This window comes from Scomber japonicus, chromosome 9 (assembly GCF_027409825.1).
Source record: "Scomber japonicus isolate fScoJap1 chromosome 9, fScoJap1.pri, whole genome shotgun sequence".
In the NCBI taxonomy this organism is placed as follows: Eukaryota; Metazoa; Chordata; class Actinopteri; order Scombriformes; family Scombridae; genus Scomber; species Scomber japonicus.
Genome location: NC_070586.1, coordinates 19,826,785 through 19,852,572, shown reverse-complemented (window position 1 = coordinate 19,852,572; position 25,788 = coordinate 19,826,785). Strand labels below are relative to the sequence as shown.

Here is a 25,788-nt window from a genome sequence, read left to right as displayed (position 1 = left end):
GGACTAAATACATGGCCATATTGAGGAAAGTATTCCGGTTTTATGAAAACGGATTTCATATTTCACAAGAATGGATACTTGGCGAGCTGTACAGAAAGTCCTGTGTCATAAGATGATCGTTGTGGATAAAGGGAAGACTTTGAAGGTATGTAGGCATTATAGCTTTTCTCACTTAGCTGAGTGGCTAGCCGAGTTAATCGCTAATACTATTACAGCTGTGAGCAACCATATAAGTCGTGAGTGGTCTTGAATGAATCAGAACAATCTAAGCTTTCCAACAATGTACGGCATGAGTATATATGTTTAAGGGTTGGTGTTTAAAACATTCAGAAGAACGTGTGGCTACCTCCTAACATCCGTCCCGTCCCGTGAACGGAACAGCGTGCGTTAAGAGGTTAATGATCAAATATCAAAATCCGAATAGCGTCAGAAAGTCAACCCACTCTCCACATTTCCATTGCTACCGTTTTGATACTTCATGGTACACAAACAAATAGCATCTCATATGAAAGCTAAGACCCTGGCGAGTTCAACAGTACCACTATTATTGCGCTAAAAACTCAGTGAACCAGCAGCATACAAAGGTAAACAACCACTTATTTACAGTGACTAACAGATATTCTGTCTTACCTTCGAAGTTTTGTGATGAAAAGTTGTACTTGAGAGCAAAAAACGCTGGTTTTAGTGAGTCCAACACGGCTCTGCTTGTTTACAACTCCATTTCACCCAGTGCCAGCCTACAGTAGCTGCACCGGAACAACAGACAACCCTGGCAACCCGCAATTCCGGCCGCTAATTGGCTGGTACAATGTACACAGAACGTGTCAGAACGTCATTGTCGAACCGTCAAAAAATTTTAAAAATATTAATTCAGACAAAAAAAATTTTTTTATGGAAAAGCAATACTTTCATTCTGTACCCCTCAAAACGCCCCGTGGCTGTATTATTTTTTAAAAAATATAGCTTTTAATAAATATTCTACATATTCAACCTTTAACTGAATTTGGCATATTTGTAGCCAAGCAATCAATTTGTGCACAAAAACAGAAACGTAACACACATTTGTCCTCATCTCTTTAAACAGCATGTTCTCAGGAAATAGGTTTGTTTTTCTATGATTGTCAGGTCTGTACTGCTTCTTGCTTGGTTGTATTATGTCAATAAAAAAACAAAAAAACAAGAATGGACTCCTCAGCAAAATTGTAGCTTAACACTAGACCATAAACTGGACTTTAAGAAAGACAGTAGTAAATCCAAATAGCCTGAAGGGTCTCTTAAGCCTTGAACTGAACTGTAGTACAAGAAAAGATGTGAGAATATGGGTGAGTCTAAGAAATCACACAGATATGAACACGTTATATATGAGGAAAAACCCAAAAATGACTCATATATACTTCCTTTTATTTCCACCTTTCTCTCCATCCTTCATCCTTGTTAATTTTTTCTTACTCTCTCCCTATCTTCTTTCACACACCTACTTTGCCCTGTCAATCACACATGTGCCCACTATCCCCCACCTCCTGTCCACACACACGCACACACACACACACACACACACACACACACACACACACACACACACACACACACACACACACGCTGCAGAACAGAGCTGCTGACCTTAGCATTAGGCAGTGATGGGAAGGCAGGGCCGAGAAGACAGAGGCATCCTGGCTCAGTCTGGATGGGCAAACGATCAATTGATCTGTCAATAAACCTCTATCTGTTATAGTGCTTTTCCCAATCGCTCAGTACTGCTGCCCTCTCTCTCTCTCTCTCTCTCTGTCTCCCCTCTTCTCTTTTTCACCCTTCCTTGCTGTGCAGAAAATGCTGCACAGACACACAAATACACAACACAAAAGCACCCAGACACAGTAAATGATATTGGCATATGTCTTTGCCAACTCTCATACATATTCAGGAAAACTGCATGGGGACTTTTGTTTGTATGTGTGTGTGTGTGTGTGTGTGTGTGTGTGTGTGTGTCTTGGCCGCTTGAGTATCTGCCTGAGTACAGCAGGTCTAGGTGTTGATCGATTGTTAAAGCCTCATTAACGTAGACCTTTATCATACAGACATTCACTGTACTGCCAAGAAAAAGCCACATTGATGCAACATGTACACACTGTCTGGCAGCAGTGACATTTAGTGAGCGACCAGGAGGACCTTGAACAACAACACACCGCTGTACTGTCTGAGGAAAAAGTCACATTGACATAATGTGCGTGTATAAACAGAATAAATGTGTACACACAAGAAGACCTGGGGGTTGCACTTGTGACTTCACTTGAGTAAGGCTTATGAATCTAATAACCTTAAACTCAACTTGACAAAATTAAAAAGGACAACATGACTTTCACTGTAACACTAGACTTGTGACTTCACTTGGACTTCAGCCTCTTGAATTTAAATAATTTGGTATCCTCCCCAAGGCCAAAGACATAAAATTGTGTTTTAAAGAGGTGTGCAGCGAATCAACAGATTTACCAGCAATCTATCTGACAGGAGCCAATCACATTGCACAAACAAGACAAAAAGTTATGTTTTACTGTGCACGCTAGCACATCACTTTGAAATATTCAGCTTCAGTAAGCACACTACACTTGATCTTTACCAGCTTAAAATCATATACCTCCAGCTGCAAATGCCATTTAAATAAAGGTTATATTTGGAAAAGCTTAAAACAAACATACAAAACTAGAGAAAATCAAGTGGTCTGCGTACAGTGTGAGCTGCCACTTTACTGATCTCTTGCTAGGTTGGCCTTTAACTTATACAGTATCATACATTTAATTAACATTCAATGACATTTTATCAAGGATTCCTCTTATTTCAATGCAAGAAATGATTGACTCCAGGTTTGATGGTTTTGTGATGATTAGTTTAATTACTCTACCGCACTCTCACATGACTGTGGAGGTCAGACAGAATTAGTACATCGGTGTTGTGTTTTTCCAAATGTGGTGTTGTAACTGCTTTCAGATGACTCTTTTGATAGTGAAAATGTCTTCACTCACACAAACTGCTATCATCTATCTGAGGGGCAACTCTCTAGTGTGATAATACAAACTTCTGTCTTTCACTGTCAGTGTAAATTTGTTCAGTCCCACAATAGTAACACATTAATCAGCTGCCGGATTTGTCTGGACCATCCCTCTAATTTGTGGACAGTGTGATTTTGAAGTTCAACAAAGCCAACAGAGCATCAAGTCTTCTCTAGTGAAATGATCCAGATACTTCACACCATTCTTAGTTGTCGGAACCCTCACACCATATGATTAAGAGTTCTGAAGAATTCTGGACCTCCAGTATTTAGATCAAGTATCATTAAAAATATGGTAAGTAAAGATACATTTATAAAAGCACCTACTATTTTAGTTCGTTTTCTATACCAAGTGTTACTTTAAACATTTAAAATAAATAAATGTAATTCCCACAATGACATTAGGGGCATGAAACAAAGTTTAAGACTTGAGCCCCTTTCACTCGTACACTGCTATCCTGAAATTTCCCAGACATTACCAAGAGGAGCAGGAATGGAAATGTCCGAATCAGTCGGACATTAAACGGACTTTACCCTGCCAGTGCCCTAGTATAAAGTTCATATAGTTGGCCATAGCTGCTCACTGCCAAGTGCAACAAAATCCAGCAGTGGGGCAGATAGAATTAGTGTAAGGGGCATTTTTATAGAGTTTATATGTGAAATGCTGCATTGATAGTCACATAAACACACACGCGTGCAGTCACTCACTACAGCGCAGTCTTGCTTGCTTGATCCAGATTCCGGGAGACTGTGTCTCACTTGCGCCCTACTCTGTCTTAGGTTATGCCCCTAAGTCTTTAGCAGGGAGACGAGAGAGAGAGGGAGAAGCACCTGTTCGGGCGAAAACCGCTTCAGTGAGGTCTGAAGACACTAATGATAACGCCGTTGTAACGAAATAATTTGATTACTCGTTACTGAAAAAAGTAACGCGGTTAGTAACACTGTTTATTTATAACGCTGTTATTCCCATCACTGCTTACTTGTGACTTGCAAATTCATTATTTAGTCTCACTTCTAACAAAGATTGCCATACACTGTACGTTTCACCATGTAAAGGGATTTTCTGTAAAAGTTTTGTTTCTTCACAACAAGTTGCCACAAAGCTCTGCTGGAATAAAACTTATAAACCATGGATGTATAAAGAGAACATGAGTCTTTGGGGTCTTTTATGTTGGTCTTTTCATGTTTTATTTTTCTATCCTCACAGATGAAATCATTTTCCATGCTATGGTGGATTGCTGAGTTTTGTGAAAATCATTCCACCAAAACCATTATTTCTTGTTTGATCTATACTCAGGGGCAACAGCAGTCTGAAAATAAAATTACAACAGAAATTATTCTCCTTAAAACCTCACATCCCAGACATATGGCACGTTTTATGTACAATTATGCAGATTGCGCTGAGTAAGCATCACGGCTGTTTCTTCCTTGTATGACCATTTAAATCCCATTTATATTCTCTGAAAAACAAATGACGTCATATGTGACATTTTTAAAGTGCTTCTTCATGAAGTGGACTATACTTGACTTTAAAGAGCTCCTGTTTGTAAAAATGGAAAACAATTGAGAAAATCTAAATGTTTAGATGGCCTATAATAAATTTAATTTGTGTATACATTGTTTGTACTGTTCCCACACTGCACTCCCAGGTCTAATATTTCACTGCTCTGATTGCTCGAAAAGGTCAGGATGACCAATGTAAGACAGGAAATGATGTACAGCTGCACAATGGGCCTCCTGACAAATGTGAAGTGGAAGGAAAGGGAGAAAGATACCAATTGCTGACGACTATCTTTAAGTTCTTTGACTCTGACCACCAACACTTCCCCTTTTTTAAGAGTGTTAAGACTTTTGATTGCTGTCTCTGTCTGATTTCGTTTGTGCCTTCACATCCTCAAAAACGTTTAAAGAATGAAAGAAAAAGAAATCACCAGAAGCAGTTTAGATGATAATTAAGGTCTGTTTACTGTAATTAATTTATTCAGAAGCAGTGGTGAAAGCACACAAAGTGGTGTGTTTGTCTAATTTATTGTACAGAATATTAACAATGATGCCTGCTTCTAGCAAATTCCTATTCAGTCTTAAACATAAGCAGAGACTTGACATTTCAAAGCTACACAAAAAGTTCAAATTTTACATTTCCACAGTAAAGGAAGGAATCTCTGTCTATATGTATGTCCTTTACGTATGTCAAGAGACATTCATCTGTTCGACTCCACACTTGACACATGCATGGCTGCGGAACCAAAGAGAGTGCAGTGTCGACTACGTTTAATATTAATAAACTTTGAATACTGTGCAGGGTCAAGGTGGAGCTTCAGGGCTCTGTCAACTGACTTCTGCATTTCAGGGAGAGACCGCGAACGAGGCATGACATGAATCAGAGAAAAGTGCTCTAAAGAGAGAAAAGTAGACATCAAAAACAGAGCTTTTAGGTCACCTGCATTTAGATTTAGATTCTTTATTGTCAATGTACAAAACATACAACGGAATGAAGGTGCACTCAAAACAAAAATAAAATAAGAATAACTAATAATAAATAAATGCAACTATTCATTCAGTCATACTTTCATCAGTGAAGTTATAAGATTATAAATGAATCTATTCATTAAAATGAGCACGTCCAGTGGAAAAACACACAGATCATTTGTTGTTAACGATCTCAAATCACTTGTTAAATGTAACCTCATCGGACTGTCACCAATATTACTGCTCTTCTAAATCTCTTCTCATCTCAGAATATTCACAGAAAAATAATAAAGACAAGAAGGTTGTTGAATTAATATTACAGTGCGTGCCATTTTATTTGTTTTCACAGAAAAAACTTGAATGTCACATGACCTGAACGCAGTCCTATAGAAAAGAATAGAGCAGAAAAAACGTAGCCATCTCACAATTTATGAGCCCAAATTGTGAGATGGCTACGTTTTGCACTGTGGACCAACGTAGCCGTACTATGTTTTGGTGTGAGACTGGCTTGTCCAAGATCATGGCGATTGTGAAGCACCACTACAGACAAAGCACAATTCTTTAAAGCAAATTCATCTACTCAAATCTGAACTGAAGTCACAGGAAATAGGAACAATCTAAGAGCCCAATATGATCGTTCATTCTCTCATGTTGTTGGTGTATATTATCATTCATACCTCACATCAATTGTATAAATTTTGCTATGAGCCTGGAAGCCAAACATTTTGAGCAGGCATCGCATTTGTAAATGGGCCCTAAAAACTATTTTCAATGAGGAAAAGCAGTAAAAACAATCACTTATAAATGGCCATTTGTGCCCAAAGTAAAGCTGCAGTCAGGCAAGCACACAGACTTCAGTCTTCAGGCAACATTTCACTTTGGAAAAGAACAGTTTGCATTTTCAAAATAATAAACAATAACTGCCCTCAGGATCTGCCACAGGCATTAAGTCTTTTCTTCCCCCACCTCTCAAAACTGAAATCTGCACACACAAAAAATTCACCTTGAAAAACATGATCCAAGGCACAAAGTCAAATAATAAAATTCACTCTTTTCTATCCGTCCATTCATTTATATTCTATAGCCTAGGTCACATGGGTCTGGAGCCCATTGTAGCATGTACAGGAAGAGGCATACACAGGAGTTCAAAAGGTCTACTTTGTCAATAAATTTGTCAATTAAAAAATAAAAAGTCTAAAATCTAAAATAAAGAATGAAGTATGGTGACTTTAATTTGGGCTTTATTTTTGTAATCACAGCCACCAGTTCTATCAGTTGTGATAACACTGTACTCACCAGGAGTTTGCAATGCTCACTCACCCACACATACTCAGGAGTAGTTTGAAGTTCAGTATCTTGCTTGGGAATCAAACCACTGACCATCTGAGTAGTGAACGACCCGCTCTACCTCATGCTGCCTTAGCCATTTCACTTTAAGCGCATACATTTATACTGAGAAATGAATGGTCAACTAATGTTATATTTAACAGAAAGGTTTTTTGACAAACAAGCTAAAGTTATTATCATTGTGTGCCTTTGTTGTTCATTACGTTCATAAGAAGTTACAAAACATTAATACTACAAATATAATATGGTAGTGTTTTCTTTTGTTCAATCTACACATATTTGGATTCATATTTTGCACATACCTCACATCATATGCATAATAATTACTACTCAGAGCTTGAAACTGTTTACCTCAAATAAACTTCTGACCTACATAAAATTTGTTACAGTTGCTATGGAAACATACACGATAGACAATAGACAGGTTTACCCTGGCAGCCATCACTCAGACTTCTTCACCAAATGACCTTAAAATATGTCTTTCTCATTTATGGTTGGCTGAAAAGACACAAGGTCTTATGTTGTCTTCCACACAGACACACACACACAGACACACACCAACTAAGTGGAATAAGCTTGATGATGTATCTTATTATTATTTATTATTAATTATTAAAGGTTTATTGTGATAGTATAAAAAATGTTCTACACCGTTGCCAATTCGATAGTCAAATGCCGGTGCCAATGACAAAATTATACTAACTACTGGTTAAATGTTTTAGGGATTTTGTTTCAATACAAGGAATCCATTTGAAGATGGCTGCTCTCTAAAATGAAGAAATGAAGAAGCATCTAATTAAAAAAGACCAGCAAGACTAAACTTCTCTCCACATTCAATGATAACTTTAAATATTTTTGTGAGTTTTAGACGTACTGTATGTGCTACGTACGGGTTAGGGTTAGGGTTAGGGTTAACCCACCCCTAAACTAAATAAGAGACCATATTTGTAACCTCTTCACTTTATGGCTTTATGACTGATTCAGTTTTTGCTTCCTTTCCAGAAGTTTTGTGGGTGAGCACTGTTTGTCAAAAACGTAAAGAGCTAGAGGCAAAATCTGCTTTTCTGCAGGGGAGGAAGAAGAAGGAGGAGGAGGAGGTGATGGGTACACTGAGCATGCTCAGTAGTGCCACAGGCCTACAATGGAGATCTGCTGACCTTGAGGGTATCATATCGATCGATTAGTACAGAGGAGCTGTGTGTGCATGAGAATGAGAGAGGGAGAGAAAGAGAGCGAGAACGAGAGGGAGAGGAGGCGTTCAACTTCACCAAACAAGGAGAAAACTGAAACCTGCACTAATGATGAATCATTGATAAGTGGACAAGGAAGGACTTTCTCCTTCCATCACTCTCTTTTTCTTAGCTTTTCTTTTCCTCCTATACTTGCTCAAACTCTGTTTTTTAACATCTGTTTTCTCTACCTTTTTTCTCTGTTTCTTCTCATCTTTGCTTTCTTTCAATCTGCCACTTTCTTGTTGGCTTTCTCCTTCTCCCTGCTTTTTTCCCTCTCACTTCGTGTCAAATGTCAATTTTAGCATCCGCTCTCTCTTCCTCTCCACCTGTTTCCCACTTCCTCCACTTCACATTTACCATTTCACTTTCAATCACGTCTTTTTTTGTCTCTGTCTTGACATTTCGGTCTGCATCAGAACTCAGGTTTATGTTGATGCTTCCCTCCCTACAGGTGCTTCGGGGGCATAAACGCATACAGATGCTGCTTATGCCCTTCCTTCTCTACCTGTGCTGTCTGATGTATTTTCTCTTTCAGCAGTCTGCAGTCAATTTGGGAGGGTTGTTATGTGCAAATTGTTTACACCTCTTTCAACAGGCCTATTGAGGCCAGCATCCTGTTTTTTTTTTGTTTTTGTTTGTTTGTTTGTTTGTTTTTAAAATCTCCATCTCTTTGGGTCCACTTTTCTGGGTTTTTATTTTCTCAGTGGACTGCTGGGCATTTGCCATTTGTACTTTTATCTTCTAGCAAAAGAAATGTTGATTTCAATCAGACTTCCTGAATCAATAAGTAAAGCTTAACTATTATCATGACTGCTGATCTTAACTAACCTCAAAAAATAATATAAAATATTCTTTGGTGAAATTGACCTTATATTAAATGTGAATAAAATGTGAGTGATGTGAGAGGGGTCGCTCAGTATCGAATTTGGTACCTGCTCTGTACCAAATGGCAGGCACACAGTTAGTGATTACAATTTGAAACATTTAGCAGCTAAAGAGCCTCATATTTTTCTCAGGAGTTGGTGGAGACTAAACACAGAGCTAAAAGAAGAGGTGAATATTGAACGAGCATTCAGCAGGTGGATAAAAACAAATTATGCTAATGTTGCTCTGACTTTACATGTTTCCCATATCAACTTTGTCAGTTCTAATAACAACAAACCAGTAGAAAGACGGACATGCTAAATCTACATTCAGTCTCTTACAAGTGAGTAGCTCCCAGCCTAAAAAGTGAAGCCAATGCAGAGCCAGACTGCGTCTCAATCTCATGTGAGATTGAGGTAGGGTCGGGCAAGGACCCGTTCATTTCCTCGTATTTGAGGCGGGATCAATGAATGTTGATCAAATGCTTCTGTACGCTACTGGACAAACTTACAGCCAATCATATCAACGATAGACGATGACATATCCAGAGCCTGTAGGGAGCAGCGAACACATCCTTTTTATGAAGGAAAAATCATGTTGCACAAGTTTTTGTTCTATTTTCAAAGTGAACTTGCCTTCCAATTTATTTAGCACACAATCTACTGCTGCTTCGAACGGTTGCTGCACCTCCGTGGCCTCCATGCTGGATGTAAACAGAGTTGCTCTATGGTCGTCATCGCCTTGAGCCCGCCTCCCCGTTCTGTGATTGGTTCCCTATCTCAGGCGAAAATGTTGTCTTGGTGGCCATGCTAACTTTCTGAGAGAAGTAGAATGTCGCTGGAATGAGAGAATGGGTATACCCAGACTAGAGCCCCCCTAAAAAGAGTCTAAAATCGCCCCAGTTCACTTTGTAAATTATGGTCCCATTTAGAGTAAAATGGAAGCTAAAGCATAGTATGCTTTAGGGTGTGGTTACCTTGTGATTGACAAATCACTCTCACGGCAACAACGTTAGTTACAGGTAATGCAAGCATGGCATAACCCAAGATTCAAAGCGTTATAGCTGAACAGCATAGTTGCCCCTATTTTATTGTATGTTTTCAGTTCATCAAAGTTAATTGTAACATTTTAGTCACCTAAAAATCTTGTACAGTGTTTGGTTGGACAAAAAGACCCTTTAAGGACTTGAATGTTCAGTCTCTACAGTAAGTACATTTCATTGTCATGGTTTTAGGTCTGTTTTTCAGTAGTGAAAATTAACAGTTAATTTACAGTAAACTATAGATGTTCAATGTTGTCCTGATGGTGGACTCATGAACATTATAGCTACTGCAATAAAGGTCTTTAGTCTCCTGGATGCCTGCTGTCCAACAACACCTGGAGAGGGTAACACTTCTGTTGGATGTCTTCCATTTCTACACAATCTGCCTGACAATCAACTGATGGAGTCCAAATTCTTTTGAAATGGTTTTGTAACCCTTTTCAACCTTTCTGACCTCCAACCTTCAGCAACCCTTCTTCTAAGGTTGTCAGAAATCTCCTTTGTTGGAGCCATGACACACTCCAACCAACGTGTGTTGTGAAGCTCAGACTTTCACAGTAAAGACCCAGATTTTTCTTCTTTAAATAAATTAGGGCCTCCCAGACTCACACTTGATTGTCATCCCATTGATCGAAACACCTGACTCTAATTTCTCCTTCAAATGAATTGATAATCCTAGAGGTTCACATTCTTTTCCCTCACACAAATATGTAACATTGGATGATTTCCTCAATAAATAAACAGGTGTAAGATTTTGGACTCATTTGTTTGACTGATGTGTCTTTATCTAGTTTTAGGACTTGGATAAGAAATCTGATCACATTTTAGGCCATTTTTATGCAGAAATAGAGCAAATTCTAAAGGGTTCGCAAACTTTCAAGCAGCACTGTATATACGTACAGTGTATAAAATAGCCATGTGTGTAAAGAACAAACAAGGAGATTGTGAAAGGGAATCAAATGTTGTGCATGTGTTATTGATGAGAGAGAGGCAGACTATATCCAGCCACTATAAATAATGTAACTTCGAGACCAGCTACTGCTTTTTCACTCCGCTATCAGGAAAGAGATAGAGAGCAATTCACCAAAAGTCAGTGAGGCAGGTGGCACTTTCTGATGCACACCTGTTCAATACAGTGCAAAGCATGACTCGCTCTCTTCACACATTCCTGTCACAAGTTCATCATTGTCAGCACTGACTGACTGCGTGTGAGTCTGTGAGCATGTGATTATGATTTAGGGAACCATGGCGTAGTGCTGTTTATTTTAAATTAGCGCTGGTAGTGTGCTGCCATGGCCTGTTAGGTTTCTCTTGTTGAAATTAACTCTGGTCATTTGTCCAGTATAGGAAATATGCAGGTTTCAAACAAACAGTGATTATGTGGGAACACCTGTTACTGTGGATTACTCACTCTCTGTCTGACTCTGCTGTATATGCTTAACACAACTATCACTCTCTTTTTCTGACAGACACACACACTCACTCCAATGTCAACATGCTACAGGGCACATACATCTGGATGTATCTGGAGCACAAGGAGGGGACCGCATGGGGAGAGGAAGTAGACAGTGGAACGAGAGAAGGATAAAGACTCAAGGGGAACAATCAGAAGGGCAAAACCGTAACATGACCTAACATCCTACACACGGAAAAATGCTTAGACGTACAAGAAAACAAACACACACACACACACACACACACACACACACAAATACAGATATATAGGGCATGCAAAGAGGCATTAGAGAGATCATTTCATTTACAGCAACCTCATTCACCTCTCCTGGAGAAAGAAGAAACCACACAGAAGACCATAAACACACACACACACACACACACACACACACACACACACACACGCACACAATGTATATACTAGCTGCCCCATCTGTCTTGCATCCCCTCTCTCTGGGGGGCCATAAATCAATCACTGCCAAAATACTGCACTTCAACTGCCCAACTGAGGATCTCACACACATAAAAGCACACACACACACATAAAAGCACACACACACACACACACACACACACACACACACACACACACACGGTTCTGTTTCTACATTTGCATTTTTATTTGGTGTAGTTTGGTGATTTACATGTCAAAGGTGGACCTTCACTGCAACAAATGAAAATGGTTATTTCCTGAAACAACTCTATATATACAAACAGGACAAAATTACTTTCTCAAAACATTGAATTCTGGGGTTGCTTATCATGAATGCATTATGCTTCTCGTTCAACCAAACCAAATGTAAGTAAACTGAACAGGAAGCACAGAAAAGTGGTCCAACACCCAGATTATGTGTTGTATTTTGGGGATTTCACTCAGCTAAATCAATTCAACCTGAATCCATATTACAGCAAAAAAAAAGTGCACACGCAGCACTGAATATATCCATATTTTAACCACCATTATGGTGTGTATAAGAAAAAGGACTGATGCAAATGTCATTCAGTGGTTATTGTTAGTTCACAAAGAATGAGAAAATATTAGCCATACATCAAAACAAGCAAAACAGAGACAAATCAGTTCTTGTAAGTCAGTATAATTCTACAATAGATTAGTTACACTTGTAGCCATTGCAGAAGTCAGACACTGTTAAAAACTGCTTGAAAAACTGGCAAAAACCCCAAAACCAAAACGAACAAAAAAAAAAAAAAAAATGATGAATGTTCACCATTTCTCAGTCAGTCAGTGTGTGTGTGTGTGTGTGTGTGTGTGTGTGTGTGTGTAAGCTTAGGCTTCGACAATGGCTACCACCATAATTTTACATCAACATGACAAAGACTACAGTTTAGTCAACATGCATGTTATTCACCAGCAGCACCAAGACCCAGTGAACCTTCATCAAACAGCAGCTGTTTCCACCTGAACAGGATGGATTTATGGATACATGATGGTTTTGTTTGTTGATCACGTACAAGCATGAGACCAGTGATACCATGCCAAACATGAGAATTTCAGAGCTCTGCCCCCTTTACTTGACTGAACTGTTTGTCTTATCATAACTCGACCGTAACAGCTAAGCTGTCCTGTACTACTTTCCTTTTTCCTTATAAGCTGAAATAACCACAGCAAGAAAAAATGTATCCCTACATTCTGCTTTCTTTAGAAATATCTTTTTATGTCTGTCTGCAAGCCAGAATTGTGTGTGTGTGTGTATGTGTTTTCCTCCATTTTAAGTTTGACCAAGTTTGACTAAGAAGGTGACTGACAATCATTTTTAACATTTTAAATCCAAGTAAGCTGTAATGTATTGCTAACTTACTTAAAGGTCCACTCTGCAGTTTTTATTCCATTTATCATAGGTATCCTTAAAAGGTTAGACTTATAGACTGAAAATAATTATGATGTGTTGCTCAAAAGGTAATAAAAACAAGATTTATTTTTGGAGGGAGGAGCAAAAACTTCCCATTGGGAAAAAAAGGACATTATATTTATATGGTAGGCCCATCAACGATTAGGCTACTATTCAATAGGTAAAAATTGATGACTAAATTGCTATTTTGATCATGCTAATTTGGTATTCACAGAAGTTTACATTCTTACTCCTATTATTTTTAGTCTTTTGTGGCAACTCTTTTGTTAATGTATCCATGAACCCATCCATGTTGCACTTTAACCTCCCAAATCCTTTATGTAAACATCCACAAACAGCAAATTACCATAGCACCTTTACATTCCTCTTCCCTCACAGGATGGAGGCCACCAATGCAGATCATGATAAGGAGTCTTACCTTTGATGCCAAACTTGGAATTTCCTCCGAACTTGAGAATAACCAACATCAGGAGGAAACCAGTGAATGCTACAGCGGCGATGCCCACCACCACGTACACCTGCGCAACCAGAATGCAGCGTTACAAACCACCTACACTGAAAAGACACGTCCAGGCAAACACACACAGACAGCTACACAAAGCCAAACATCACAGGCTGTGTTCATATCACTGTCCAAGAAAGGGAGATTCTCCAAAGTACCTCTGCACTGTATCTCAGAGGTTTATTGTGTTAGGCTCCTTCAATTCCTTTTAACATTAAAATATTAGATTCAGCTATGGTTTTTCTTGAGAAGTAACACAACCAACTGAAAAAAGCAGGCAACAACTGACAGGCCATCAGTAAAACATTAGAGACAGAGATAAACGGTGAGACATGACTTACAGCGACTCTGTCCTCAGGTGGGTCTACAGGGGGGCCTTCTGTTGATACAAGAGAGAGAAGGAGGAATGAAAAAAGATTCACATTCAAGAACAATTTTATGAGTGGAGTGAGTAATAGAGAAAGCTGAATTACATGCAATCCTAATAATAATATACATTTTAAAAAGCATAATATGTGATTTAATGGCTATTGGCTTTGTCGGTTTAATATGTCTTTTGTTCTGTGACGAGAATGAAAAGAATAAAAGAATAAAGAATAAAAAGGCATGACGGTACCTGTGGTTAGCTCTGTAGGAGAGAGGGAATGATGGAGTAAGAAACAAAAGAGGCAAATTAGATTATATATAATAAACATGTTTCAATTGCAATTCTTTTGACATGCACTTTGAAAATAATGTTGTCAATCATGCCTGTTCTCTGAGCTTGTTTCAAAAATGATATTCAATACACAAACACAAAACAACAGACAACATAATGTATATTTAACATGCAAAATATCCAAATATATATATATCAACTAAAAAAAATTATAAAAACAACATCAGGGCCACAGTGTGAAAAAAGAAAAATGAACATCAACTCTAATCCCTAGCTGGTGTAAGTGTATCAAGGTGTAGCTGTAGGTGTGTGACGCACCCTCAGCAACTTGTGAAGACAAAAGAGAAAGAGAAACATTTCTAAAATGTAATTTGTGCTATTTGATGGAGACAAAAAATGATGAAATGTTCAACAGAAAAAACATTTATCTAAAAACACTCATATGACTTTAAATCTGGTGTGTTAGATTTAACAAAGCACTTCTATTTTTTTTTTTAAAGACATGTAGGTATAAATATCTATTTCACTTACCATAGTAGTAAGGCTCTCTCTCATTTCCTGCACATCAGGACAACAAAAGATTACATTTGATCAAATGTTCACTTTAACAGAACATTTCATAGACAGCATACACACAAAGGATTATGGCCCCCAAAACTTTACTCGTCTGAAAAATGCCCAAAACATTTTCTTAAATATTAGAAATCCCTCTTTTTCTCTTATTTCTCTCTAATTGTAGGGGATCACACATACATATTTGACATGTTATCCTGGAATGAATACCAATAGAGCTGCAGGGGCTTTAATCCAGTGGGACAATACTTTCAATTTTGATGCACTTACAGTATCCTGCACACAACCATCTTTCGGCATACTCATAAAATATGTCATGCACATTTATATCTCACATTTGTAAACTCTCTCCTTTCTCAGATTATTTACACAAAACACATAGCCACACTTAAACATTATTTAACATCCACAAATCTGCAAGACTATGCGTTCAGTTAAATTAAAAATAATGACACCAGCTCCTCCATCAAATGCGGTGAGTGACTACCAATAATTACTGTCAACAATAACGGCAACAGCTGCAACATTACCCAGACTAAAAAAGATACATAAACAGCCTGTGTTTATAATTAGGGCTATGGGACAACATCAATGAGAGGATCTGGCTTAAAAGATTAAAAAAGGACACTTTTTTTAGACAATAGTCATAAGTATATACCACATTTACAGAGCAGAAATGTGTGGCAGACACCCTGTCACGACCATGCATAAACAAAGAGAGGCAACAGTTTCTTTCTAGAGAACAGCATGGAAGTCTCAACACAATGTAAAAGTGATTATATCTTTGTTAATTGTAAGAGCTTGTAACTCATTCATACCACACCTACATCATTTCATACCTGGAGAAACTGTTCTACCCATCATGTACTTCATGTTAGATCGATAGATAGATAGATAGATCGATAGATCGATAGATCGATAGATCGATAGATAGATAGATAGATAGATAGATAGATCGATAGATAGATAGATCGATAGATAGATAGATCGATAGATCGATAGATAGATAGTAAAGTTTCACTCCTCACCATCCCAGGGTTTGTGCATGAAGTGGGCTTCCACGCTCTTTCGATCTGACCCAAAAATGTTTGTAGCTACCAGCGTATACAGCCCATTGTTGAGGTGTGTGGGGCTGTCCAGCTGCAGGCAACCGTGGTATTCTCTCTCTGTGACATCATGGATCATAGTCATGATGTACTCCCCCTCAGTCACTACCTCACCATTCTGTAACCATTTCAGGTCTGGCTTAGGGTTTCCTGAAAAGGTTATGAAGAAAAGATTGTTTTGCATTGGATCACAGTTTTCAGTAACTATTCTTTGTTTATGTAGCTATTACTGTAGTTAAGACATCCTGTGACATGCACAGCAAAGTGCCACTAATGGACAGTATGTGGATGCAAGGCACATGACTGACAAACAAAAGGATGTAACTCTTTGTAGCAGATTTGGTTCACTCTTACCTGCCATACTGAAGGGGATGCACCAGTGGTGGTCTGGTATTGCATCACTCAGCTTAGTGATTTTGGGGGGAACTGAGTTTAGTAGAGAGAATAGAGGTGGTCAATGAACAAAGAGAACAGAGAGAAAACAAGAAAAAGCCAATGAGCAAACCAGAACCCAGACTATTGAAGCCTAAAAACATGGTTGTCTTCTCCATCTCTGTTTTAAAGACTACACCACACTGACACACACTTTAATCTACATTGAATTAGAGATGTTTGCCAGAGGGTAAACATACAAAGTATATTCAGCAGCAGTGAAGATTCCGTTTCTCCTACAACATTCTCAGCTGTGCAGCTGATCTTGCTGTTGTGGTCCTGTGACGACAGGTTGGACAAACGCAACACCGAAATCTGACCTGATGTCGCGATCTGAAAGAGTGAACAGATCCACATATCAATATAAAGGTACAATTCGGTGAATGTTATTGTTTATCCTATCAGATTCGAGCTTCCGGTGCTTATTTTACAACTACAATGACAAATATGAGCATACTTCAAGATTTAGTAAACACTTCACGTGGATCATTGAGTTTTGGTAGAATTTTGAGAGTAATTCATGAATTAAAGAATTTAAACCTGCGACCAATGTATATTTTCATTACCATATTTTGCAGATTATGTTCTACAATTTTTGCCATAAACACTATTATCATTTTCTAAAAATAAAGAAAGAATAAAATAAGATATAAATATTTGATATTTTTTCTTGAAATGACAGAAACAACAAATCAGCTGTCAACTAATTGACTAATTTGTTTCAGCTCTAGCATGAAAGCTGAATGTTTGAGCACTTTGTTACCCATAATCCTAACATATTTGAGTTTGTTTTTCAGTCACTGTGTGTGTGTGTGTGTGTGTGTGTGTGTGTGTGTGTGTGTGTGTGTGTGTGTCTGTGTGAGGTGTGTGTGTAACCTGACCTCATAGCTGGTGGCCAACGCCATGTTCCAGATCAGTTCAGGTGAGGGCACTCCAGAGGTCGTACAAGACAGCTTCATGTTTTCCCCCTCCATTAAGTTCTCTTTGGATGGGCTCAATGTTGCGTTGGGAACCCCTACATACAACCAGGGAGTGTAAAGGAGGAGAAATGGAGGAGGAAGAGGAAGGTGTAGAGATGGAGAAAGGAGAGGGGGGGGGGGACTTAGGATTCATGGCTGACTCTTGTATTTTCAGTTGAAACACAAGGCACGTACCAACCACCACAATAATAGCTGGAAATCAGGCAAACATACCCACTACCACAGAGTAAAAGAAAGACACACAAAGCTTGAATTCAATCCATCCTCCCCCTCTTCCCTTTCTCTATCTCCCTCTCTCACTTTCATTTAAGCACACTCTCTCCAATCAAACAGTCAGACAAAGAGACAGAGTTCAAACACAGTAATGGTTACACTGATTACTAGTGCATGTCTTCAGCAGCCCAAGTACTAAATTGATTGGACACAGTCTGAAGGCTCTGTCAAAGCAAAGACACTGGTGACTGTGTGTGTGTCGCAAGTGTGTGTGTGTGTGTGTGTGTGTGTGTGTGTGTGTGTGTGTGTGTCTGTGTGTGTGTGTGTGTACAGTGCTGACCAGGAGGTGACCTGAGCATGACCAATCAGACTCAATCAGAGTCTTGCCACCCTTGTCCCCTATCCAATAACATCCTTGGTGAAGAAAGGAAAAAGAGGAGAAGAGATGAATAGAGAAAGAAGATAAGAAACAGAGAAACGAAGAGGAGAGAGGACGAGAAAGGGAAAGATGAGAAGAGAGGAGAAGAAATGGGTGTCGACAGCTATAACAGATAAAACTGGACAGATTTCTTATCAAACCCTCTCCTCTCCCCATCTCCCCCTCTTCCACCTCTTCTGTCCGTTGGCAGAATGCTTATCACCAGGGCAACCCACTTATCACTACGGTAACCCATTCAATCACCATGAGATGCACTAAAAAACAGTCATTTCAGTGGTGGCAGGCCAGCTGCCATATCACAACCACATATCTTAACAGGCTCTCAGTAAATCAGCTTTGTGCCGCCACTACAACCATCTACACACACATGCACACAAACATGCGCACACACACACACACACACACACACACACACACAAACAAACACACACAGCTACACTCAAAGACGTAAAGGAATCAGAATATAACTAATGGGAGCCTATGTTGTTTTGATGTGAGTGCAGTTGTCATGACCTGCTCCTAAACATGAATCAGTATGTAGAAAATTATATTCATGTTCAATTATTTACGAGTGCAGCGTTGGTCGTCAAACCATGCGTGATACTCTATGTAACCCTTTCGCTTCTTGCCGATGTGTTCAGAATCAACAAGTACGACCGAAAAGGAATATGCCATAATTAACATGGCAGACCGGCCTGTGTCTGTGACAACACTTGAGTCATTACGTGGAAAGATTTCACTATTATGTGCTTCAGCATTTGGCTGAGTTACAGCCCACCTGCAGCCAGCTGTAAACATATGGAAAATACTGGCAGTCAAGTGTCTGCAGAGGGTGAGCCAACAACACAGTGGTGTCCTGGTGCATAACATTCACTATCAATATGAGAAAGCCAGGCACTGTTTAAAAAAAATCTTGTTTTGTAGAGTATGTTTTCATTAAAGTCCCCCTTCAGTCAAAAATGTGTCTTTGTTTTTGTTCCTTCACTTGAATGTTTGAGCCTCACTGTGCTGAATGATGTATGTGAAGAGTTTAACACTAAAAGACTGTTTTCATATTCATCTGCTGAAAGAGGAAAGTTTTTCTGTGCTCACTGCAAATCAGTTTAAAGCTTGTATGCAAGTAAAGAGATTATGACATCACAACTAGTTTGGAGGCAATCGTGGTCCAGTATTCAAGTTACACAAGTGTGGTGTGGAAACTTGAAGCCTTCAGTGCACAAACACTGGCAACTGAACTTTTCAGTGAAGTAGGAGAGGCCTTGTATCCAGTACTTAACCTTTTGAAATTAAAAATATTACTAATATAAAATATCATTTATACAGAATTTTTCAGTCAGGGAGGAGTAACATATAATTTTAAGTTTTTTAAGACAGTAATTTATGTTGTTGTCTTTTTCTTTTCACCAAGATGACAAATTACAATTACACACATTTACACTTATGAAGTTAGACAAACAAACCAATAATACAAACAACAATTAATTAACCCAAATAACCTATTATGTAATACATTCAATCTGAAGGCCAACACAAACATAATTCAATTACCTCCACTGATTAATTAAATTAAACTTCAACATAAATTTATTCCATATTCATTTAAAAATGTTTCCTTTTATTGCTACTTTTTAATAACACTATCTCATTCAGTATGTTGCTCTAATTAATCGAGCAAATGATCATTGCTACAAACACATCATATATTTCTCTGTTTGATTACAGAAATCAGTTGTATAAAATTGAACCAACACGGAGGAGTCCTAAAAGTGCTGTGGAGGACATAATAGCTTACATATCAACACACCCATGTATCAATGATCGTGTGATGCAGTTGAAAGCTCCAGAAAATCACAATAAGTGGACATTGACTTGAGATCATTCATTCAAACTACTATTTCCAAGGTCAAGTTTATTCCTGTTTGCTTTTTTCTATAATTGCTCAGTTTTTGTAACAATTACCAGGAGAGATACAAATTAATGACAAATGAAAGAAAAGAAAATATCATTGAGCCACCAAAAGCCTCCAAAAGAGCATCAATGCTTCATGTTATGAATTCTCTCTGACATAGAAAGTCTATAACTTTACTGTGGGGATGAACACCACTCATTTGGTGTTTCAATAATGGCATCAAAAAATTGTGTCTAACATGTCAGTCCAAAATCTCCCAAAGGAATTCAGGTAGGTTGCGATCTGATGACAGTGAAGGCTGTTCATCATTTTCATCAAACTGTTCAAAGACTTTTCAGATCCCTCATGGCCTGTTTAGAAGCATTTGTTTTGTTAATCATCATTTTAAGTTTTTAATTTATCACCTGTTTGTACACTAACAAAACAATCTGATTTGGCTTTACGTGTAAGAGGTAAGAACTGGATATAATGCACCATATCAATGTAGTATTCTATTTTATTTTGATACAGTTTTTGGTCATTTCGTTCAAAACTTTAGACTTGATGAAGAATTCATGAAGAATTAATAAAAGTAAAACTTTACTGTTTTTACCACCTTGAGGGAATACTTTTTCTCTATTACTCTCTCTCTTGCTTTACTAGAGGCCTTTTTTTGAGCTGCTTGGCGCCCCAGTGATATGGTGCTGAATAGCTGCTCACAGCTCATATTTAAAAAGAAATCATCCGCTGAGCTACGCATTGAAACCTCGGCACAATACTGTACGCTACAGCATACTTCAGCATCAATGCTGCAGGTGTCAGTGATGTCAGCCCTTGTTATAGGCCACAATAGGCACCTCCATATCGGTGTTTAGAGAGGCGCTCAAATTTGTTATGTAACACCCCAGCCACAGAGCTGTGATGATTTCTGACGTGGGGCAGAAGCAGAGAGAGAGAGAGAGAGCGACAGCGAGAGCGAGAGAGAGAGAGAGAGAGAGAGAGAGAGAGAGAGAGGAGATTCTTTGACAAAATACACAACCAGGAGAGACGGAAATGTGTTGGAGAGTCATGCAGACTCCTCCACATTGTTCTTATGTTCAAGCACAGTGAAAATGCATTCAAAAAAAGGCATTCACAAACTTATTCAGCAGTGAAACAGAGAGAAGTATATAGAGTTGGTTATAGATTATTGATTTCCTGCTAAAATTACAGTCAGTCAGGTTGGGAGCTGGCCTGCTCTAACTCTGACATCAGATCACTGGTACGTATCTGTGATTTTCTTTAAATCTCACAGTACCTGCCTTGTATGTCGCTTTTTTTCAATCTAAGAAAGAGTGCTACTTTTCCTTTATTGTGTTCAGTATTCATAAAAACCTAACCTAGCACTTTAGCATACTGCCTGTCATATTTTTATATATGTCCGATCAGCTGAATCATATCACCAGATAAGAATGTCAAAAGTGGAGTGCCTTGGTAAGCAGCATCCCTGGTTTGATTCCGGCAAGGGACCTTTGCTGCAGCTCTCTCTCTCTCTCTCTCTCTCTCTCTCTCTCTCTCTCTCTCTCTCTCTCTCTCTCTCTCTCTCTCTCTCTCTCTCTCTCTCTCTCTCTCTCTCTCTCTCTCTCTCTCTCTCTCTCTCTTCTCTCTCTCTCTCTCTCTCTCTCTCTCTCTCTCTCTCTCTCTCTCTCTCTCTCTCTCTCTCTCTCCATTTCCTGTTGGCCTCTATGCTACCCAGTCAAATAAAGATTGAGAAGCCCAAAACTAAATATTTCTTTAAAAAGGATGTCGAAAGTTGATGATTTTGCAAAAACCCAGATTATGTACACTAATGTTCCTTGTTTTTGCTACGTTTCTAAAATTCAATGTGTCTACAATATGAGGCATGATAACTGCAGTACGCTGAAGTTAATGGATATATTGTGATTGTGGCAAATGAATTAAGCTGTTGTTAAGATTAGATAAATACATTTAAAAAACCTTGGTTACAGTTATGGAAACATTGCTGTTAATAAAAAGGTGAAACTTGAAACTTGCAGGTCTGTGACGTAAACTTTGGACACACTACTTCTTGCATTAGCGCTGGATGTTGTCATTGGACGTACAGTAAATCCTACATGAACTAGGAAATAGATGCTAATACTAATTATTCTAAGTGATACTGGGCTGATTGAGTTTTGTATTGTTCTTATCACATGCTGGACGAGCAACAAATGTCAAAAGAGAAACTATACAGGTTGTTTGGTATCTTTACACAAATTTTCTTCATCATTTAAAATGCCTACTGCTTTTTCCTCTTTCTCTTTAAAGGCGAGTGGTTGTCTATTTTAAACCAGCTTGAATCCTTCTTTTAGCAAATGACAGCACCATGGCCTAAAAAGGAATTCAAAAGAACCAAAGTAGATGGGATAGCACTAAGCATTACATCCATTACATCCAAGACTTAACCTCATAAAACATCAGGTTTCCAAGACTTGAATACCATACTAATCTATTTCTTTCACTCAACATCGTGATGACTATTTTATGACTTTCTTTTGTCATATAAAATTTGGTTTTGCAGTTTGCTGTCTGATTACAGGAAATTCACACATATGAATAGCATCTCCAGCCCACAGACACAGGAGCCATCTGGCCTTCTTTGGTTTGGTCTGTGCTGCCATTTAATGCTTGTGTCTATGCCTACGTGCCTTATCTGTGTTTCACATATATATCACTGTTAAGAACACAAAGGACGAAGGAGAGAGAGAGAGAGAGAGAGAGAGAGAGAGAGAGAGACAGAGAGAGAGATGCAGAATGATTGGCACACAAACAAATATATAAATACACTATACAGTAAACTCCTACATAAAGCCAAGAAGAAGTTTAATTGAACAATAATCAAAATAGAGTGAAAAAAATAGGACAACCAAACCTGATAAACAGACATCCAGCCATCCAGCCATCCAGCCAGACAGACAGACAGACAGAGACACAGACAGACAGACAAATGGAGAGAGAGTTCACCAGTGCTGTGATGTGACCAGCAGAGGTCTGGTAATCCATCTGCTGTCATTTCCCACAGCACATGGGGAAAAAAGCACCTTTGCTCCGGACAGCTGCTTTCAATTATCAACATTTATGCATTTTGAGAATTCAGCAGATACTTTTAGTTGCAGACACTTAAGGTATAATGAGTGAGACTGTAGAGGAAGCACACATTTCTTGATTGCCTCGCTAACAAACACCACCTTAGAGTAATCTTACAACTTGAAGAAGAGTTGAAAAGGGAATTAAACAAGAGTAGAGAGTTTATAGGCTTTAAAATCAAACAACCGAGTGGGAATGCTCATACACCTGCAGCTGTTTGAACTCCCATAGTTCACTTATTTTCATATTGCACAGGCATGAGACTGCAGTAAAACGAGACCAGCACTTTTTAGTAAAGCTTTGTGTGGGTCAGCAGTAGGAACAGTCTGTATTTTTGAGTGGAGCTCATCCAGTAAACAGTCCATAGAGAGAAACAGAGAGAGAGAGACATGCGGGTGGCCTAAGAGATCAGTGTCAGCCCGAGGGCATCATTGGGCACTTCCTCTGCTTTGTGCCCTCCTCATGTGTCCCTCGGAAATGGGCAGACAGACAGAGGGACAGACAGTTGTACATGCAAGCAGACAGACAGATGGAAAATGAGCAATAAAGGGAAAAAAGGGAGAGACGAGAGAGAAAACGACAGAGAGAGCAAAAGGCCAACAGTTTGGCCAGACTGCAAGTTCTTTTAGTGTATCTCTGTTTACCCTGGGGCATTATTTGGCACCCCTGCCTCACCATGTCCGCCTCCTCATATGTCACTCTGCCAGGGGGTCCCCTGCCCACCCCTCCAGGGGCCCTACTGTAACTGTGCTAATGCCAAAAATAACCTCTGCTAATGGACGGGAGGCAGAGGGGACGGATCAATAGGAGTTATCAATGACATTGTTAGCTTCCTGCAAGCTAACTTATTGTTTGTGTCCTGTGCGTCCCGACTGCCCAGAGCTATTTTTGACCACATCACTTGCTCTGTCACAAACAGAGAAGGCAAAACACTATTTTCAGATTTTGGTTCTGGTTTATTAGAGCAAGAGCGGGATTACAATAAAATCTGAGGTTAGGAAAGCTTCTGTTAAAGTACTGCAATTTTTCTGATTAACATTGTGTTTGGGGTATTTCTTTTTTTAAATTAGACTTCAAGTTTCCTTTATGTTCTCACTTAGAATAACAAACTGTGTCTGACAGGACTGATTCCCCAAAAGGCTGGAACAATATAAGTTTCGTTTGTTTACTTGGGTCAAGCTCCAGTTACAAATTATTACTGAATGACATTTTTAGTCATATTTGCATTTGTATAACCCTGCGAATTCCAGCTGACTGTGAACAGATTTTGCCTCTGAGAATCAGACCAGGTCAGGCTGAGACTTTCAGAGACAGGTCAGGGTGTAATGTGACCCTGTTTATGAATAGAAGAGAGTCCAAAATAGATTCATAAAAAATTCATGTGATAGATAAAGAAGGGAAAAATAAAGCATCAGTTAACTGCTGACATTTATAAATTCAAGCTTGATAAACACGTCCATAAGCAGTATACATAAAAAGATTGTGGTCTGTGTAAGTCTGAAAGCTTGTTATTACACTGACTTGTGTTTTACATAATTGCATGCCCTGCAAGCATGTAGTTTCTCCATCAGTGCTTATCAAAATTTTTGATTCACGTGTCCTGATGTGTAGATAAAACATTTCTTCCAAAACATTGCATTTTCTAATTATTTTATGTTAATTAAATGTATTAATAATAAGTTGTCCATTGCAAACTAAAATGTGATTTTTGCTGTTGCAGTTGAGTATTTTAGATAAGCCTTCCATAAATTCAGGAATCATTCTTAGTCATGTGGATACAAATTTCCCTTTGGGACAATAAAGGTAAAGGCTATCTAAAGGCTATCTATCCAATAAATGGTGATTCAGAGAAAAAGGGAAGTTAAATCTGCTGCGTGACAGCAGGTCACTGGTGGTATAGGACATGATGCAGATGGTCTTTATTACACTTCATTTTAATGCAATACATGCTGTGAATTTTCTACACTCAGCATATTTGAGGCACTGATGTCATCTGTGTGTTGAATCACACAAACGTTCAACTCAGTATCTTTCTGCTTCTATAATGTCCTATACAGTGACCTTTCTATACCTTCAAGCAGATATCTCCCATGACTGTTACCAGTCTATGTGATGACATAACCTCTCAATCAAACACACACACACATATACACACACACACACACACACACACACCTTTCTCTCTGTCACACATTTCGCTTTCATCCGTCTAGCACCTCATCATCACATGCATCACATGAGAAAAATCCCGACAGAACAGCAATAAAGTCAGGCTATTTAGCCTCTGTGGCATTTTAGTGACACTCATCAGAAACCCAACCATATTTTAAGCCCTCTATAAAAGCAGGGCTCAGAGTGTGTAGGCATGTATTCACTTGGCCATTTGTTTGCTTGTTCATGTGTAGCTCTTTTCACTGTGCAGTGTCTGAGGAGATTACAATATACAGGCTAAGCAGAGCCCTGTGCAAGGGAAATAAATTATGTGCAACATCCTTGCCACAGTCTGTGGAAATTCACATACTAGCAGGTATATCACATATTTTAATAGCAG

At 38.8% G+C, this 25,788-nt stretch overlaps 1 protein-coding gene across 1 annotated transcript in view; it reads right to left on the bottom strand.

Annotated features, from left to right (window-relative positions):
- Positions 1 to 25,788, bottom strand: part of ntrk2a (neurotrophic tyrosine kinase, receptor, type 2a) — an 84,093-nt gene that overhangs the window by 51,255 nt on the left and 7,050 nt on the right. The window contains exons 6-13 of the mRNA XM_053324990.1: positions 17,473 to 17,606; positions 16,792 to 16,924; positions 16,514 to 16,585; positions 16,082 to 16,309; positions 15,012 to 15,038; positions 14,439 to 14,450; positions 14,164 to 14,201; positions 13,739 to 13,838 (exon numbers count right to left, since the gene is read on the bottom strand). Coding sequence (XP_053180965.1) covers positions 13,739 to 13,838; positions 14,164 to 14,201; positions 14,439 to 14,450; positions 15,012 to 15,038; positions 16,082 to 16,309; positions 16,514 to 16,585; positions 16,792 to 16,924; positions 17,473 to 17,606 — 744 coding nt within the window. The remainder of the gene's footprint in view (positions 1 to 13,738; positions 13,839 to 14,163; positions 14,202 to 14,438; positions 14,451 to 15,011; positions 15,039 to 16,081; positions 16,310 to 16,513; positions 16,586 to 16,791; positions 16,925 to 17,472; positions 17,607 to 25,788) is intronic.